General features: G+C 41.9%; 2 protein-coding genes across 2 annotated transcripts; both read left to right on the top strand.

Annotated features, from left to right (window-relative positions):
* The first annotated feature begins 1,374 nt into the window (after positions 1–1,374).
* On the top strand, positions 1,375–6,527 carry LOC137915719 (cell surface A33 antigen-like). Its single transcript, XM_068758836.1, has 7 exons — positions 1,375–1,507; positions 2,012–2,181; positions 2,356–2,572; positions 3,389–3,553; positions 3,983–4,099; positions 4,195–4,321; positions 5,127–6,527. Exons 1-7 carry the CDS (start codon positions 1,375–1,377, stop codon positions 5,557–5,559), a joined length of 1,362 nt encoding a protein of 453 aa, XP_068614937.1. The 3' UTR covers positions 5,560–6,527.
* A 1,669-nt stretch (positions 6,528–8,196) lies between these two features.
* LOC137915723 (immunoglobulin-like domain-containing receptor 2) lies at positions 8,197–19,623 on the top strand. Its single transcript, XM_068758841.1, has 9 exons — positions 8,197–8,242; positions 10,166–10,555; positions 12,278–12,397; positions 16,029–16,175; positions 16,279–16,446; positions 16,792–16,920; positions 17,304–17,616; positions 17,704–18,415; positions 19,588–19,623. Exons 1-9 carry the CDS (start codon positions 8,197–8,199, stop codon positions 19,621–19,623), a joined length of 2,061 nt encoding a protein of 686 aa, XP_068614942.1.
* The last annotated feature ends 743 nt before the right edge of the window (positions 19,624–20,366 follow it).

Raw genomic sequence — 20,366 nt, 5'->3', positions numbered from 1 at the left:
ATTTTCCCATATAAAATGGTGCCTGGCAAAAATCTTGAATACAACAGGAAACTGTTCAGATCTACAGAAAAAAATAATTCTATAGTGTGTAAACACCACTAAATGCCTTAAAATTTGAAAGGATTTTTGGAGGCGGCTTATCTTCTATAAGTAGAAAAATCTTATATTTTCCTGATCTGCATCATCATCAGAATATAATCCCTTCTAGGATATATATGCAAATCTGTTTTTGTGTAATTCTCTTAACCAAACCACTCTTAGAGCCGCTCTTCCTGTTCTTTGAATCACTTGAACTTCTGCAAACAAAAATGCACTCATATGTTGCTATATGTTTTAATTTAGAGTTGGAGCTGCAACTGCATCATTTCTAAGACATATGCATTGTAAAAAAAATAATAATAACATTTTCATTTATACTGTGTGCCATCTTAATTTACTCTGTGCCAGTGACCTGATATTTACACGTGAACAAACGTCAGAAGTGTTCTCTTTATTAAGACACCAAAAATATTCAAATCGAACTCGTATACTTGCAAAGATATTATCTGTTCATTTTATTTATGTCAATTTATTTATGTTATTTTTGAGCAGAGGCCTAGAAAGGAGACTGGGGCTTTATTTTTAAATAGTTAAGATATTATATTATAATAAGAAAATATAAAGCTCCCAAGTATTGACAGTACTTTCTGGCATTTCAATAAAAGTAAGGCACTTCCTGTGACTCGTGGTGGAAGCGATAGAAGGTGCTTTCATTACTCAGGAGTCAGGAACACATTCTGTGTTTTCCTTCAACTGCAGGCAAAGCGATACGCTTTTGTTTTGTTTGTGCGCGCGCGTGTGTGCGTGTGTGTGTGTGTGTGTGTGTGTGTGTGCGCGCGCGCCTCCAGGTGATAAATCCTTGTCAGACCTGTTTAACAGGAAAGGTTCGTCTGTTCCAACAGTGTTTCACGACACCGCCCAAACACTGCTCGGATTTATCAACCGTTCATCTCTCTCTCTCTCTCTCTCTCTCACGCACGCACACACACGCATTAATTAATAGTTTAAAAAAATATTGTAATTTTTTCCTTGGCTTTTTTTTTGTCACCATGAACTTTATGTAGGCGAAAGAGCAAATGTAAAGTACGGGCCATGTAAATAAGAGGATGAGAGGACAAGCCGAAACACGCCAGGTGAGAACATCAAGAATGTTAACGCAACTGCGGAAGCGGCGCTGATTGGTGGGGACTGGTGTCTGTCAGTCATCCCAGGTGCGGCGGCCACGCCCATAGGTGCATCCCGACCAAAGGACCGCCATCAGGCAGGCGCTGGTTCGGCGTTTCATAATTCAGACGGAAACAGGCCTTTGCAGAACAATCAATTCCAGCCTCTGCTATGGAGTTCAGGATTTCCACTTTGATTCTGCTCAGTCTCGGTGAGTCCTGCTGCTTCTCTACGTTTCCTTGCTTGGAGCTGCCACACCTGTTGGCGCAACTTGAGACGGGGGCCAAAGAACCTCGCTGTCTGGGTGACGCTATTTGTCTTTAGGTAGAGCATTTTCCTCTAAACGTAGGATAAGCAGGACAAAGCAGCTGTTTAAGAATTATTTTTAAAGCGATAAACTAAACTTGAGTTTAAATTCACCATGATTTTTCCGTTTCACTATCGCTGAATCTATTTTCATTAGACGAGCTTTAATTTAAGTCTTAGAATATCTTAATTTATTTAAAAAAGAAAAAAAAATACATATATTTGCTATTGCATTACAAAACTCTTGTTTTTCAATCATTGATTGATTCATTTGTTCAAACCGTGGTGTTGTTTTCTGTCCTGTGGGTGAGTGTATGTTGGTTGGAGGGTGTGGTTAAACTTGTTGAAATCTTTGCTACGAAATCAAATTACACATTTTACACGCAGTCTATAATACCAACCGATTGACGCCCTGAGCATTGTGACTACAGTATAAGTGTTTTCCAAATGATAAGCCTTTACAGCCAAATTCTACTCGGTTTTTTCTTTAAATCTCTTACAGCATTGTCAGGAGTTGCTGGCCTCACAGTGAAAATAAGCGATGACGGACTGTTTGAGGCTGCCAGGGGTGACAACATCACACTGCCCTGCACCTTCACATCAACAATACCAAATCCCAAGTTGGTTATCGTTGCCTGGTCTGTGGAGGCGGCAAGCGCAGATGTCGAAGATGTCAGACTTCTGCTATTTGTTAATGTGTTAATTTATTGTATTTTTGATTCTGTATAACTGTCTTACAATAATCTGCATAGACTGCATTAATTATGAATACGAACAATGAGATGTTGACAGACCGTCCGTGTCTTCCTCTTTCAATGTTCCTCTGACGCTTGTGCTCTTTAACAGCTCCGGATCCTGACTTATTTTTCCAATGATGGAGCTCTTGACATCAAATCTCAGTATGAGGGTCGAGTGTCCCTGGAAGTAAATGTTGCAACAGGAAAGGCCAACTTGAAACTGTCCTCCATAACACTTGAGGACAACAAGGTGTTTGTGTGTCGTGTTACGATCCGTGGCGATGATGAGGGAACGCCGGTTGCCTCGGCACGCTTGGTAGTTCTAGGTAAGGATTTGTTTGCTTTCAAACTCATATTCTCCTTTTGAAAGTATCAGGAGGTGGTCAAAGAATCAAGGAGGGCCTCTTGCACGGTTCCATCCAGCACACCAACAGACATTATACAGAAGGTATTTGACATAAAAAAAATTCAAAAACGGTGCACATTTTCTTTTTCAAAAAAGATGTAGATTTCACCATTGGCTTGATAGCTTTTAGCAAGTACACACATCATTGAATATAGCATATTTGAAAATGTGCCTGATTAAGCAGAGGGAGATTTGTCTGCTCAGCCAACAATGGTATATAGCGCTGGACTGATTACACGAACATCCAGTTGGAAATTACAGAAGGACAGACATGAAGCTGGGAAAAGGGAAACACGGACCGGGCAAAATTCCTGATGGATTTTGGCTTGACTGAGTCGTTAATGGTCAGGATGTATTAGCTTTCTGCTACATGCATGTCAACAATTGTATGTTCAGAAAATGCTCCTTCATATGTTCACACAATCTAATGTGGGGAGTCATAAGTTAGGCAGATTTTTTTTTTTTTAAATGATCCTCATACACACCGATTCACAAACAACTGAAACACTGTAGTATTCATGCTCGGGCAGTGATTCACGGGCAAACATTCAACCGCCACAGAATAAGGTCACAGTAGCAGCGCGACAAATATGCATCGGAGGACCATTAATAAGCTTAAAGGTCTCCAGCCCCCCCAAAAAGAGGAACAGTCTGCCATTATCTTCTTGTTGTTGCTCAGTCTGGAGTATGCTGGATCCGTAATGGGCAGGCACAAACATTTTGACTTGTTTTCTAGTTGCTCCGTCCGTACCCGTCTGTAAGATCCAGGGAAAAGCACAGTACGGCCAGAACATCAATCTGACATGCAAGTCTGATGAAGGCTCACCTCCACCTGCTTATACGTGGGTAGAACGCGATGTCAAGAACTTGCCTCGTGCTCCAAGTCCCAGAACAACAGACAGTAAGTACAGATGACATTATTACATAGAAGTGTACCTTCTGCAAAAGACCTATTGTCATGATAATAATCACTTCACTTTCTGCCTCAAGATGTCAATTGTCTTAATATTCATAAAATGACTAGTTTCTAAGTTATTTTTTTCTAGCTCTAGCCAGCTTTAGATAGTTTAGATAATTTCTTTAAGTTTTAAGCAGCCTGATTGGTCAAACTTGGATCGAATTGATCTACCACAGCAAACGGCAGTGGTTTCACAGGACCAGCAGTGTTCATGGTGCTGAACAGAGCTGACTATCAAACATATGAAGAATATATAGTAATCTGAAAAAGCAAATACTGCAATTTATTTGAATTGCATCAAAATAGAAGGAAATTTAAGCACGATTAAAAACAATGAATGTGTATGTGTCTTTCTGCTTACCTGTATTTCAGAAAATGGCGTCCTTTCACTGTTCAATATCTCCAGAGATACTTCAGGATTCTACATCTGTACCTCATCGAACAAGATCCGCTCAGCTTCCTGCAACCTCACCCTCGCAGTCATGCCACGTGAGCTAACTTTTAGTTAACAATATGAAAGTTCTCCTGTTTTCTCATTAAATGTAAACTTACAATATATATCAATTTCATCTTCCTTCCTTCAGCCTCCGTTAACATTGGGAGCACTGCAGGAATCATTGCTGGAGTTGTCGCTGCCTTAGTCGTACTTGTTATTGTCATTTATTGTTGCTGCTGCCGGAAGAAGAAGCAACAGGAGGAATACGCCATGGGGTAAAAAGTTTTTACTTCAAGAAAGACGTGTCAATCTATTCACACACCGAATGAGAAACAAAGTCCTTTTAAAATGATTAAGAGCAGGCAGTCTGTCGTAACAGTGCCTTTAAGTTCATAGACAAAGACATCGACAGTATTCCATCCACCATGGCTCAGACTATATGGCAAACAAAAAAACGGCTGTTTTTTTACTTGCAAGGTGAAAGAGTTCGTCATAACCTTAAAAAAAAGTGACGTTGTTTTTTTGTAAAGCAGTTGAAAATGGAAGCTCATTAGAGAACAGCTCTTCATTAATATTATCAAAGATGTTGAAAGTTAGATATTTTATGTACATCTCAACTTCTCAGAATGCATGCAAAGCAACTTCAGTGGGAAACAAAACATCAGAAGGTATCTCAAAAGCTTCTCTACATGACATTACATCTTCATGTAATGAAATGGATCACTTGGGCACCCGCAAAAAAAGAAAAAAATTGACAGAGGCAGCTAGTCAACGTTGTACATGAGCATTTACAGTATAATTAGTTTCTTCTGCACAGCCATAATTGCTCCTGAAAAATGTGAGTGTTATAGAGCCAAGCCAAGAACAATTAATGTCATTGCATCGTACTTACAAGATTACCGTTAATATCATGACTCCCATAGTTAGAACTATTTAAGCAAGACCTCAATATTCCCAGAACAGTAACAGCGCTGAAGTGGTTTTGCAGCATGGTAAAAAGTTTTGTTCACTGAAAATGCTCTAAAAGGAAACCAATGAAGTGAAAATGAATTCAAAAGATTTTTTTGTGTTGCATTTCAGAGTTCGGGAGGAAGAGTACCATGACAAAGAGCCGGCTCGAAATGGTGACAGTCGCCAGGTTGAGGGCCAAGAGGACAGGGAAAATCCTGACGACTCCAGCGTGAGGAACACGTCTGACCGCTATGAGGATCGGAGTGAGCGCGATTACGACCGCCGCAGGGATCACGATGATCGGCGCAGCGATCACGATGACCACCACAGGGAGGATCGTCCACGCAGCGACTATGATGACCCTCATCGCGACTACGATGACCGCCGCAGTGACTACTCTGCTCGCCGTGACCGATACGATGATCGCTATGACGGAAACGACGACGACCGCCGAGACCGTCGTCACGATGACCGCTACGATGAGCCCTATGATGACCGCCGTGAGCGAGACAGGCCACGTGCGCCAGCCAGTAATCCTCCAAGAAGTGACGATGACTACTAAGACATCCAACCTGCATCGATTCTCATCTTGCATAGCCTGTTTTCACTCCTAGGAGTTTAGTCCTTCATTTTTTTTAAATGCAGATCTGGCATTATCAGGGAATATTCAAACCTTACAACAAAATATGTCAAGCAACTCCTGAAATGATCTCAGAAACAACTAACCATCGGCCAGTAGAGCGTCCGCCTCAGGTTTCATGTGACAAATGTTATGGATCAGTCACAGTTTGGTTAATTTTAGGGACAAAAACTACTTGGTCATGTTTAGAAAAACATTGTGGTTTGAATTCACTTAAATGCGGTAATTTATTAGTCATTAGTCAAGTTGCGCTACGAGCATAATGTAAGTTAAGAGAACTCCAATGTTTTAGTATCAAAATGGCAGTCACCTAGGTCATATGTCCAGAGGGGGAAATTAGTGCAGGATAAAGTGTTGTGAAAGTTTTCTTTGTACTTTTTTTTTAATTTTAAGTCAATACTGAAAGGCCTTGTGTGTACGTGTGCATGCGCTTTTCTTCTATTGTTGGTAGCTGGTGGTAGTTTTTAGGGAGTTACATCCACACTAAATGGGCCTTCTAGAATTGTTTTGATGACTTTATTTAGATGCTGTTTTAGACATGCACATTGAACCAGTCATGTCCTGTTTAATGAGCGCTTGTGTGTTTCTTTTAATTTGCTTTGCACCGTACACTATATAAGAAAACTAGTACAACTGTTATGATTGATAAAGTGCAGCTTTTTTTTTTTTGCGCTTTTAAAATCTTGAATCAGAATTTAGATTTTAATACATGGCCATGATGTTCCCAAATATATTTAGATAGTATATAAAGATTTCTCTGAAATGCATTGAAACAGAACAATTTGCATACTATATTTCAGCAATGGTAGTATTGTAGTTATTCAAATGGATCTATCTCAATTGTGTTATTGAAGTGTCATGAAATACAGTGCAAATAATAAAGTTGATATAAGGAAATTGTTTAGTGTCTACATGATCAAATGATCATGATGCGTACAAAATATTATGGGCTTGACACCATGAACCTATAGTGGAGCATGAGGAGGTTTCATTGTGTAGTTTGGAAAATATCAGCATACAGTATGGTGGGAGTGGTAGGTGTGTCCTCGGCAAGGCAGTCCTGCTGGATAAGTCAGTACATGTCAGGTGAGAACATCTAGGATTTTATTGATTCTGCATGATCTGTTGAGATTTCTGTGCCATCTTAGAGGGAACGCCACAGAGGCAGCAAGGATTATGTTGAGACAGTGAAAGCAAAGTTATGGGTGGTAGGGTTTCTACCTTGACTCTGCTGTGTCTGGGTGAGTGTTGTAAATTGTTCTTTATTTCCTTAAGTGCAATACTTGTGTTGTGGCACACATTCAGAATAGCGTCAATGCAGCTATATTTCATGAAAAATGGTTTCAGCAAATAATTATCAGAAAAATGGGAAGCTTTTTATTCAAATCATCAAAACAAAGGGGCTTTTGACTCAACCAGCTTCCCTTTGCACAAACACAATAGAATGGTTTTGGTTTTGGTTTTGTTAAAAAGTCATATGACACCAATCAAGCTTAACGCTCCAGGAAGCAGTTTGAACATACACAATGCAAAAACCTTCCTCCTTTCTCTTGCCGATTTTATGTCACTTCACAAAGACTTTCCGAGCAAACTCAAGTTGGAACAAGTGCAGAAGAACTTAGTTGCCCTGAGACATGACTTGCTTCATGTGGTCTGCTCATAAAGGTACAACATTATGTAATAGGAGTATAATTTTATCACAGGTATACATAGACATCAGCAATGTGTTGGGTTTATTAATGGATATAAGTTAACACCTTCTTTCATTGTGAACAGTATTTAGTACAGTATTTTTTTCTGTATTCATTTTGTTTCTTTTTATTGTTATTGTGAAACAATTAGGTTCAATTCATTTTTATATATATATTAATATGCTATATTAAAATAAATTTAATAAGAATAATAAAATGATTTCAGTCTCGTGTGCAGATTTATGTTTTTTTAACACTAGATGGCAACATTACAACTGATACGATCACATGAAAGGTCTATGTGCTGTAAAGATTAAAATAGGTTATAGCCAATTAATTATGTTATTAATATCCCTAAATATTTTTTTTAACATTTGGAGGCTTCACACACTGTCTGTGAGTGAAGCCTCCCCGCTCCCATCTATTGTTTTTTAACAAATCCAATATCCAATAGTAAAAGATTCTAATAATAAATAGTCCAATATCGGCTCTTCACTTGTTATAAATTTCAATAATTTTCACCAGTCTCCATTGACATTCTATTAAACGTATTAATTGTGAAATGCTCAATAAAATGAATGCTAATAATATATTCAAACAGCAGTGTAATAAATAAAAACCTAATCTTTCAAACCCCAGACTAAAATATTCGCGTTATGCGTACTGTATTTTTTAAGCTCTTACCGGAAGTATGTACTTTTATTTTGTAAAGGAGAGGATGCTGGTCTCACCGCTGAAGCTCCCGGTCCCGTTATTTGTCCGATGCTCCGTGGCGGAGGGAGAACATTGTCCGAGGATGAAAAGAAAACGAAAAGTAGACAATCCTCAAACGAAAACTTTGGTAAAATTCAAGTTCAATATTTGGAAAATGTTCTTGGTGCTGAAGTGCTGGGTTTCCATCGTTCTTTTGGCAGGTAAGTGAAGCTAAATAGAAAACTGTACAGTGGAGTAACAGGTTGGAGTTAAGCTAATGTAGAATACATCCCAAATCTGCACTGGCTTGTTGGTGATCCAGCATTTACAGACAAATTAAGTGTTTGATTCCTACTTTTTCTTCACATTAGCAAATATATTTTGCAAATCGGGACTGACTGACTCTGCTCCCGAATGTTAACATGCTTTCTCTCATACCAAAGCAGCGTTAGTATCATAATCACACCTAATTAACCTAATTACAGGTTTATGGTCTCTTGCTCGGTACGATAGCAGTGGATTTATTTCGTCCTCCGTGATTAATACTACTAGACTTCGTGTTTTCGAATTGTAATCCAAAAAGATATCTAAAAGGAACATTTTAAACCAAAAAAAACACTGTTCTTGTATGATTTTATTTTTGTGAACAGTTACAAATAGATTGGCTTTGCAATCAGCCTATATATTTTTTATTTGTAAAGAATTTTAGGATTTATTTTTTCTGCACTCGTGAAATCGGTAAAATAGATAAAGTAAAAGACATAAATCTGACAAGCACGGTCTCCTTTGTCCAGTATCCAACCCTTCTTTTTCTTTCTCCTGTTTTCATTTTCTCCCGTGGAGGTAGCTTCTTTGGAAAACTAATAAAGACTGTCCTTGATCACTCCCCAGCCGATGATCCCAGGAAGACCAATCTCCTCTGTTTTTGGTTTTGGTTTTTTTTGCTAATGTTCTCCCTGGGCGATTTATAAATCAGTTTAATTCCTCTTTTATTTTATTCACACTTTCTTTCCAAAACCCCACTTGCCTCAAAATGCAGAATCAGTATTTAATACTAAAAGAGGTGCACATACAAAAGTAAAATACTAACAAGTGGACAGTTCTGAGGATTTCATTTCAGTTTACATACTCTATGTTAGGTTGAATATATATTTGGTGGAATTTTCACAGCACAAGGAAAATAGAACAATTTCAACAGGCCTGGTCTGGATTAGGTGAGGTGCCCTCCCCTCCCATCTCTCACCTCATCGCTGCTCACTGGTCCAGTTCTGTTATACCGCCGACTGCTTTGCCTGAGAAACACACACACACACACACACACACACACATGCAGCAGCACGCACAGATGTTTCTGGGTGTGTTGCTGTAGGTCTGTTTTTCTCACACGTTCCTTTCTCTAGTATGTGTTACTCCTGCATTGTGGAGCTCTGGCTCCTGGGCAGCATGTGACCCAGAGTCCCGCGGCGTCAGAAGCTCCAAAGCAATTTGAGGTCAACTCAAGACACAGTCAGATTTCACTGAGCAGAAGTAACTCGACAAAGGTTTGTTTTTTGTCTCTGGACAGAAGGAACATTGATTCATTACAGTCCACATTCCATAAAAAAAGAAAATGACAACATTGAAGTATTTCTGGCTGTAGTTCATTCGATCATGCCTCTAGTTTTCTTACTCTACAGTTCAGCAGTGTGCAGAAGTCATGTGATTTGTGAGTGGCTATTTTCACCATGAGCGATCAAGAACAGGTGTCTCTTTGAAAATCAACAGCATTTGAATCGCTTGCCTGTTTGTTGCTAATCCTTGAGTCCTCCGTCACACGTTCAGAGTAACTGCCTGTTTTTATTACCAGATCTGTGGGCTTGAAACTATGAGCATCATGTTGAAAACACAACACGGCACAACACGTCGCCATTTAAAGCACACTGGGTTGGTCACTGGCAGTTCCTGTTGGCAAGGACGCCAGAGAGTTTTCTCATTTCAGCACATTTTTGAAGAATTTTAGAAGAATCTAAAAATATTTACGTTGTTTCATGTTTGGATTTGTCTCATTTCATTCTGTTTGTTTTTTTAATCCAGATGTTTTTTAACATTTATTTCTGCTTTCCATTTGACTTATTCATCCTCATTTTCTCCTTGTCCCCTCACAGATGTTTTCCCATCCCGCTGCTCGGGGGTTCATGTCTTCGTGAGGGACGAAAAGCGGTACGCTGCACTGTTCCAGTCAGTGGTCCTGCCGTGTCAGTACAACAGCGTGTCCACCCAGACCCCTGTGGTCCAGTGGGTTTATAAATCGTACTGTCGTGACCGCACACGAGATTCGTTCAGTCTTTCTGACAGCCTGAGTGGGAGCCTGGGAGGAGGAGGGATGATGGCTGGAACTGGAGTCGCTGGTGGAGGAGGATACGAGACAGGGATGGCATCAAGTTACCTCGACTGCGCTGACAGCAGCCGGACGGTTCGGACTGTGGCCTCCATCTCTGGTTCCTCAGTCACGCTGTCAGAATACTACAAGAACAGAGACATCTCCATCATCAGCAGTAAGTAGTCTGTACCACTGCGCCAGTTTCGCTGATGCTGAAAATCATCTCGAGTCTTAACTTTACAAATCACACACCAGATGTGTTCCCAGCAAAACATTTCTTTTTGTATTATCGGCCGGGGTAAAGTTCAGCTAACTCAATTTAGCTCCCCTATGGTTACCGTAATAGTTGGCAGGTTTTGCTGGCCGTCTATTGAAAATGCTATATATTGTGAAAAACTATAGACATGAAAAGGAACACGTCTCAGCGCAGCACAGAGGCTCCCAACCCCAAACGATTATTGCCAAACGAAGGAATATCTGATGATGTTTGGCATCTAAGAATATATTTACCCTGCAACCGGAAAAAAGGGGAAGTTAGTTGTCACACAGTGTTTTAGCTGATATTCCAAATGAATGTAAATTAAATATGCATAAAAGCAGTAGCGTGATAAAATAATGCACCAGAACACAACAGGTGCCTCCAGGAATTCACGTTCACCCTCAGTTCTAAACACCCTTACATGTTTACCACCATGTCATTTAAGGATCACCTAAGGGACACTTTGTGTGTGTGTAGGTGTGTGTGTGTGTGTTTGTGGTTGTTGAAGACAGAAAGGTAGCTTTGTCTGCTGGCCTCAGATTTACGGAGCTCTAACTCTGGCTGAATCGTCCTTCTCTTCACCAACAAGGAACAAGGAACAAAGACAAAAGAAACCGTTTTCATGCTGTCCTTTCATTCATCCTGACCCTCCGTCCTTCCCTCTGATGTCCTTCAAAGTTCTGATTCTATTTTGACTCTAGCTCTCTCTCTACATCCCACCGTCCACAAACTCAGTTCTCTATGTCTTTGATTTCACTTTATCTTTTATCTTTTTCTGTCCCGCTCTACTTCCTGTCCTTAAACAAGTCAGAACAGGAATGTTGCAAATGGACAAAATTGTAAAAGTACTAACTGTGTTGCCTTTGGATATGCCCAGTTATCCACGTAATCCTATTCAGAGTCACACAGAAGCTGGGGTTTGTCCCTACGTGCACTGAGCGGGGGGGGGGTTCTGTTGGTCACACTTCTACAGAGAACCAGTAGGATATAAATGTATTTCAAGATAGCTTTAATGAAAAGAAACTAGACAGTACTGGAATGCTGCAGGTGCTACTTTGTCAAAAAGAGACCGGTCACAGCGGTGCAGCACAGTCAGCCCGTCTCTCCTTTCCCTTCCTTGGCTGACAGGAAAAGGAAGTAAATTATACAACCCATTTCCTGCCTACTGTTTTTACATTTCTGACCCCTGTACAACAGAATCAACAGCCCGGATGTGTTGGATTCTCAGTTTTCAGGGCCTTTCAGGTACATGAAATGACATTTTGTGAGAAACTGGGTTCTATTATTAGAAAAACACAAAAACGGACTAATGTTTCATAACTTTACTCATCATCCTGATCTATTTCGAATGGTCTCTGTAAGAACAATAACAACAACAAAAACTAGTGATTTGAATATATTATTATATATATATTATTATAATATATTAAAATAAACAGTAGCACAATAGATCAAGCAAACCTTCTTGCCGGAATGCTAACTTCCTTCTGACAGGGAAGGTCTTTATGCAGACTGGTTTGATGTGATACGAGTGAAGTTTTAACGGGTCGTTTTTGGCTTCTGAAAATAACATGAAGAATCAGCCGACAAGTTCACAAAAGAAGACATCTCAGTTTCTTTCTTTTTTTTCTACTGCAGAGGCGGACCTGCGCATAGGAGAGGTCCAGTGGGGAGACAGTGGAGTTTACATCTGTAAAGTGGTTATATCTGATGATCTGGAGGGACAGAACGAGGCCTCTGTGGAGCTGCTGGTTCTTGGTAAGCTGCTGTTACATCTCCGTCACATTCACACCTTCCTGTTAGTACCTCACTTGTGCATCGTAGTAAATTCAGTAATGTGCTTCCAGTTTTGTTGCAAGCTTCCGACGGCCCTTGCACCGTCAGACAGACTTTATATTATTGAGTCTTTCATGCTGTATCCCAGCACCTTATTTTGTACACTATTGGAATTGTTGAGTAAAGTCGCTTTCACACCAGAGCTGTTTGGTCCGCTTTAAACGGAGCAGAGTTCGTTTCCTCGGATAGTCCACTGCGTTTGGACAGGTGTGAAAGGTCATCCGAACTTTGGTGCAGACCAAACAAGCGAACTCTGGTCTGCCTGGAAATGTTGGTCTCGGTTTGCTTGCAAGAGAACCCTGGTTCGGTTTGTATGCAGTGTGAAAGTTCACTGGACCAAATACAGGACCAAATGTACGTAGTAACGCTATACGCAGAGCATCGAGGGTAAAGGAAGTACAGCGCGCATTCCAAACCAAAACAAACATGGGAGAGGGAGGGGTTTCCGCTACTACTTTGTCCAATCAACGAGCGCCTCTTACAACCATGTGATGCTGCTCAGAAAGTTTGGTTCGCTTTTGAAATTAGGGTGTGAAAGCAGAAACGAAACAAGTGATGTTGCGACTTTCAGCTCCCCAATCGAACCGGAGTTCGCTTGGTCAGGTGTGAAAGCGACTTCGGCACTGAGGTGAGCCAGACCGGTCCTTTATGTCTGATTAATTGCACATCATTTACTGAAGCATGAATTACCGCAGGTTTCTGTCAGCTTCTCTTTCTTAACAAGGCCGTAGTATTAGCTGATGTATTCATCACCAAGAGCACTTTACAGGCTCAGTAACGACCTGGCAGTCCAGCCTGATCGGTAACCATGACAACTACTGTACATTCAGTCCCACGGTATGTCCCTGTAGATCAGATCGGTTGTCTTTGACTTTCACATCACTGTCCCGATGAAGCCAGAGTGTGCGTGTGTGTGTGTGTGTGTGTGTGTGTGTGTGTGTGTGTGTGTCCCATGTTGCTAAAGTGTATGCGACACCTTTACAGTGTCAGGGTCCGCGTCAGTTTTCACTTACAAATGTTACCATGGCATGGACTGAGAGACTGGACTGAGAGACTATGCTGGTCTGGGCGCTATAATTCTCTCACTGATGCTGAACTTTTGTTTTTCTGGCACTGAGACTTATGTGTATGCACACAACACACACACACACACACAGTAAGTTTGTTTCAGTTTACAAAGAGTTTTGTGCATTCTGTGCTGCTTCATGCTATCTGAGGTCTTTTTGGTATCTAGAGTTCATAATGAAACATACTGTTATATGAGAGACTCATGAGAGTAGAGTTAAGGAGTTCTAACATTTTGTATTTCCCGGTCTTTGTGTAGCTATCAAAGCATGTGAGGCACTTGATGTGTTTCCATAACAACAGTTGGGGCCACTGCAAATGGCTCAGGGGTCCATTGTCTTTTGAGCAAGTGGCTTCGGAAGAAGACTGAAATGATTTAATGATGTGGAGGGAGCACAGCAGAGCACAGTTACAAAACATGGAGGGTGGCGCCATGTGAGACACTTGACTAAAGACCACAACTCTCCTCACTGGCCAGATAATGAAGGGACAAACACAAATGTACAGTTTCACAAAAATGCTTCTCTTGAGTCTCCCTTGGGCTCTGGACATGAATTTGTTGAATCACTCCCGCCTTCCATTTTTACAGCTCCGCACATAACATTACTCACAGCTTCTGCCTGTTTGTCAAGAGAATGACGCCTGTTCCAGTCTGTCATGTTACCAGACAGAAACCGCTCAGACTCCTATCAGAAATCAAATGATCAATCTTCTGACCACTGGTGTTCTCTGGAGGTTTTCTGGAAGAAAACCAGGACATACTCTGGTGGCGGACAACACTTCTGTCTATCTGCTTTCTCTGAATCTCTCTGCTTTTCTCTTCTCTCTCCATGCAATCATTCAAGTTTATATCAAACTCCTCTCCTCTCCTCTCCACTCCTCTATTTCTCTTCCTCTTCCTCTTCGTCTTCCTCTTCCTCCAGGTTTCTCAGGGGTGGCTGAAGATCTCCTACCAGACTTTGATTTGAAGATTATGCCAGGTAGGGGTGTACTGTATTTCCCCCTGGCCTGGTCCCTTCCTTCATACTAACCCTACTTAGGGTACTGCTCTAACATGGGGTGTCGGAGCCGTAATGAACGGTGGTGATAAGGCTGTGAAGTATTCACTGTAATTATAAGAAATTTAGAAAAGGAAATGTAAAAGATGTCTGGTTTCTGATATTTGAGTCTTGGTCTGATAAACTCTGAAAACAAAATGTTAATGTTTCCCCACCATGTTTGATGGTTTCTATACAAACTGCAGATGTTGCCTGTCCGCATCCATTAAGATAGTTTTCATGTTGTTGGGTTCAATTCTGTTTTTGACCCAGCCCACATTCTTTGGGTAATGAGCTGCCCATTGCTCACGCTGAGATGAGCGCTGGTGGAAAGCAGCTGTTATCATCATTACGGCTATTTATGGTTGTGGGCAGCATGTCATCCCGGAGGATTTGGACACTACCTGTTAAAAATGCAGTGATTAACTGAGGGGAGGTTTGTTGAGGTTACATCAAATTCCTATGGCACATACTCAATAATCTTATAGGTTGTGGGAAGTGCTGAATCTGGAAATAGTTTCCAAAACAACAAGGCGTGATTCACCCAGACGGAATGGTTACTGCGCGTTCATCTCTCTCGTTAGTGCTACATCAGTTTGTGTTAGATTAGACTCCCCTGACATGTCTAAATGTGCTGTGCTATCTCCACTCCTTAATCACAGTCAGTGTGTGTGTGTGTGTGTGTGTGGGGGGGGGGGGGTCATAATGATTGTGAATAAGATTACAAGCTAATATGTTGTCACAGACAAATCCTGACTATCTGAAAGAGTGGCATAAACAGTCTTTTTGCTTCCTGTAGCATAAACAAGTTTCATGTTTGTGTATATATATGTGTGTGTGTTTCTCTGTAACTTTTTTTTTGTCAAATCCCATTAATAGGGAAAAAGTAAATAAATAAACAAACAATTTATGTATTTAAAATGTTAACAAAATTAAAACATTTGTACAATACAGCTTTCTCTACCTGACACCAGATATCTTTAGTTATATATATATATATATTCTTATTGTGTTATATATGATTCCGACATACTGTTCTGACTGGCAGCAAGGATGACATATTGAAGGCCTTCAAGCATCTATTCAGGAAAAAATAAGGTGACATGATTCCTTGATTTGGTTAAAATCATTGTTGGCTACAACTAGAACCTTCTTGCCAGTTTTTTAGCTAAAATGTGCTCCATGGTTACTGTTGAGTATTGCTATTATAGACTTAGGTTTGAGGATGTAAATGAACTGGGGGAGCGCCAGCTCCTCCTCTCTTTTGATGCCAAGTTGCATGAGAGGAATGTTGCAACTGCCTGTCTTCACTTTAGAAGGAAAATATTGAATAATGACAGCTGTCCAGTGATCAAATCAATGTATGTGTGTGTGTGTGCTACTTCTATGCACACACACACATGCATAGAAGTTGAAGTTTCTATGTGGGATTCTTTGTTGTGTCCTTCCAGAGTGGGTGTTTGTGGCAGCGGTGGCACTGGGCAGCGTCCTGTTTCTGCTGCTGGTTGGCGTTTGTTGGTGCCAGTGTTGTCCTCACTCCTGCTGCTGCTACGTGAGCTGCTGGTGCTGCCCGGACACATGCTGCTGTCCCCGACACCGTGAGTACACCGCGAGAAATGCAAGAGCTGTCATTCAGAGTACACAGTATATGGTGATGGAGGTGTGGTCTAATAGAAAGTCTGGGTTGTGTTTCTTCTGCAGTGTATGAGGCAGGTAAGGGCATTAAGAGAGGCAGCTCCACTCCTCAAACACTTGCCTACCCTCCATACTTTGTCACTGGTGTTCCAACGATGGTCCCCATCACTCCTCCCTCTTTGGTGGACAAGATGTCTTCCGTCCTGCCTTCGGATGGCAGTCTACTCACAGCAGGTGAGGTGCTACTTTTAAATTAGCAAGCCAATCTGTATTTGCAGCATATCAGCATGCATCTTTTTTTTAAATCACATTAAAACAATCTCCAAAATGTCAAATTTGGAAAAACTGGCTTTAAATCATACATTGGCTGTAATTGTGATAATAAACACGATATATGTCATTTGCAAATAATGTTTTTGTGTCAGGAGGTCTAGAACTGTCTTCAAAAAGTTAAGAGGAGTTCTGCAATTTTAGTAAGAAAATGTAGCGATAGGATGAAAACATGCAGAAGCATCAGCATGGTCTTCACACACACAAACACTTATGCTGATGGGTCAAGTGTGTATCTGCATTCTGCAGTGCCCATGCATGCTGTAGGGGCTCCTTATCGTGTCCCTTCACCTCAGGACCAGGACTCTCTCAGGGTGCTACAGTATGTAGAGAAACAGCTGGCCCACTTCAACCCTTCCAGGTCCATCAGCCAGCAGTGTAAGCTTGATAAACCGACCTGTGGGTTTCCTCTCTGGAAATACTACCTGGATCTTTTGTTGCATGCAAGCAACAGGCAACGCATGCTACGCCACTTTTAATTACCGGCATGGTGCCTTTGAGGCTTTTTGCTCTCTCGATCTTGTCTTTTCCCGCTTTCTCTGCTCCAGCGTTGTGCACGTTTCCTGTAGATTTAAAGTATACTACAGAAGGTGTGCATGCCGATCCACCTGAAATGATTCAACAGTTCTCATTCTAACATAATCAGATCTTGTGTCTGACTTCTTTCTGCAGTGTCTTGCAAGTTCAGTGGGACCTTCATTTGTTCCTTCCTTTGTCCAATAGTCTTTCGCTTGTCCATTCCTTCATTTTGACTCATCCAGCATGCAGCCGGTCGGAGCTGAGCTCGCTCCACGAGGGAGAAACCGGCTTTCGTCAAACATACAGAAACGTGCAGAAGAACGCGCTGCCTGCCATCCCCGACCACGACCGTCAACCCGAACTCCAGCGGCACCGTGACAGTCCCTCCTCACCGCAATGGTACCAGGATGACCCCCACACAGAGAGCCGACACCCCCTGAATGACTCCCTTCCTCCGCGACGGCACAGTGATGACCCTCCGTCCTCCTCACAGCCGCGTAGGTTTGGCCGAACTCAGCGGCAACAAGATCACAGCGTGGAGGGAAACCAAAACAGGTAAACATACTCACAAACAGAGAGAGAGAGTAAAGAATCAATACCCACGACTGTATTGATCTCTTGGCCTCGTATTGTATTTTACAGGTGGAACCCTCGTTCAGAGCATCTGCAGCGAAAGACGTTCCACACCGCAGGACGAACCGGCTCACTGGATGAGTTGGAGGAGTTTGCTGCTTCGTACAAGCAGGGAGGAGGCAGAGGAGCAGAGAAGAGCGAAGAAGAATGGCGAGAGGATGAGATGGAGCTGTTGGAGTTGAGTCGATATCCTTCCTACCAAAACGGGCCCCCTCAGCATTATCACAATGATCACAATGAGGTGACAAACGGCAACCGTGACGATCATCCCAGGCAGAACAAGAAAAGCAGACATTTCATAAGTCCCATTCATTCACCCAAAAAGAGGAGGGGCACATGGGACAGCGAGCACCCAGGGCCACTTCCAGACAGAGTCAGTCCACCGTCGACTTCTTCTCAAGAGAAGGACTATGACGGCACATTCCTGAGCAGCCTGCTCGATCGGAAGGCTAAGCTGCGAGGCGTCGGCAAAGAGAAGGGTGGAACCCGATGTGAAGAAGAATCGGACTCACCCTCTAAGGGCGGTTCCAAGAAGAGCAGCGGGGAATCGAGTCGCCACTGCAGCCACTCGTCCAGTAACAGGCCTGAAGTGGAATTGCTGCCTCCTTTCTCAGAGACGGAGCGAAGCAGGACCGACAGGCCATCTCCACGACCACTTCCAGCAAACACCCACTCCCAGCCAGGGTGCCGAGAGGAGCCCAGAGACAAGGCCCGCAAAGTGGTGAGGCACTTTTGATGTCCAGATTATTGTTGCATTAAAAACTGGTGATGATGTAAATGAACAGAACAGGGTCGTTGTGATGGTAGATATTGAAACAGTTATTTACAGGGGGGGTCGTCGTAACTGACTCCGTCGTAAATCGGCCCATGTTAAATTACTGTAAGTATATTATGCTGCGTCACGATACGGAAAACATCGGAGTAGAAAGAGACAATTTCCTCTCGGTAGACATCGTGGGTGAGACGGCAGAAACTGTCGCACACTCGATTCGCTCACTCGCTTTCCGGTATGTCGTAAAAACACCTCGTAATCAGACAGCAACAAAAAAGTGCGGTCGAACAGACGCGAGTTACGTAGGTCGTTAGTCAACGGCCCCCTGTATGTGTAGTGGATAAAAATATTTATGCTAGGCTACCGGCAAGGTATTTATCACTCATACTTCCCTTATATTATGGGAATGTATCAACGCTTTTGACTGGAGATGAATTTCTATGGTTCAAAAACCTTTTGAGGAACTCAGGAACTTGATTTGTAGAACCAGAGATGATATTTAACCCGACACCCGTTCCAGGGTTGTGTAACACTTAGTCATGTATTGAATTTGAAATTGCAGGATTGTTATGGGTTTTCAAATGTGTTGGAATCACAAGAGACATAAATACATAAACATAATTAAAGTCGAACAGGTATAAAGTAGACGTAAGCACATAAAGAACTTTGACCTTAGATAATCGCAGTAATAATAAACTTCATTTTCAGAGTACTGCAGACATAAATGTCCTGTGTTCTGTGGACATCCATGGAAATAGTCACAGCTCTGTATTGTTGTTGTACCTTTGACAGGTCAGGTTCAGATGCTCCCACAGGGACAACTAGGTAGAAGCCTCCGTTCTGCATCCATTTACTTTCTGTAACAGTCATAACCGGTTGACTCCTCCCTGACAAACCTGGGCCAAAAAGAAGTATTCAACTGCAAAGACAAAACGTAAAACTAATCATCTATCAGTGTTTCTAATCATTTGGAAAATGGAGTTGAAACACAGATTGCCCCAGGTTCTAAATCACCATAATAATAACACTTTTTTTGGCTAATGTTTCCTATTGTATTGTATGTATTTAATATGTTGCAGAACACTTTTTCTGTTGCTGACTACATATTTGATCCTCATCAGAGCACTCTTCTCAGCCGTGATTCCCTCATCATCTGACCGTCTGAGAGCTGCTCAGGCAGAGCGCTTGCAGTGGATGCATCCAAAGCTCATCTGACCCTGAAGGAAGGCCAAATGAATAAATGGACTTACTGTAGTTCCTGTCTGTGACGTCACTGAACGATGAAGTCATCGCTGCTCAGTTTCTGTCACCAGCCGCCTCAGCTGCACTAACACTGGACTGATGTGGGCTGATGCATGACCTGGACCATCCATCTCTGCCAGCAGGTCGCTGTCTGCCCCCCCCCCCCTTTAGAATGGACTCTGGATTGGACATTGGATTAATGCAGTCAGCACAATGAGCACATTCATTCCCAGCAGCTGTAGCATAGAAGGTGTGTGACATCACCATTTCTGTATAGGGTAAACTGTAGCTCTTCAGGCATTCAGTGACTTTAATGCTAACTAAGTAGCATCCATCTGTGTACATGTCGTGTATTCACAATAAGGCTGCATGAAATAGTGTAAACAGGGAAAAGGATAGAGACTCTTAAAGTTGTATTAAGATGCATTTCTAGATTGAATTACATAGTTTTAGTATCTTTTAGTTCATTGTTTTGGTTTTCCTCATCACCTCTGTTTCCAGCAGCTGACTCCTCACTGCCTGCTCAACACCAAACCGCAGACAGACACAGTCAGCCGTCGCTGGTGGAGAACCGACGCATTTGGTATCTAAAGAGCCAGATATTACAAACGGGAGTTGTGATAAAGCCAAATTAGAGCTAAGAGCAAATGTTGGACTT

Source organism: Brachionichthys hirsutus, unplaced genomic scaffold (genome assembly GCF_040956055.1).
Source record: "Brachionichthys hirsutus isolate HB-005 unplaced genomic scaffold, CSIRO-AGI_Bhir_v1 contig_206, whole genome shotgun sequence".
Classification (NCBI taxonomy): Eukaryota; Metazoa; Chordata; class Actinopteri; order Lophiiformes; family Brachionichthyidae; genus Brachionichthys; species Brachionichthys hirsutus.
Note: the sequence above shows the minus strand (reverse complement) of the source record. Positions and strands in the feature narration are given on the sequence as shown.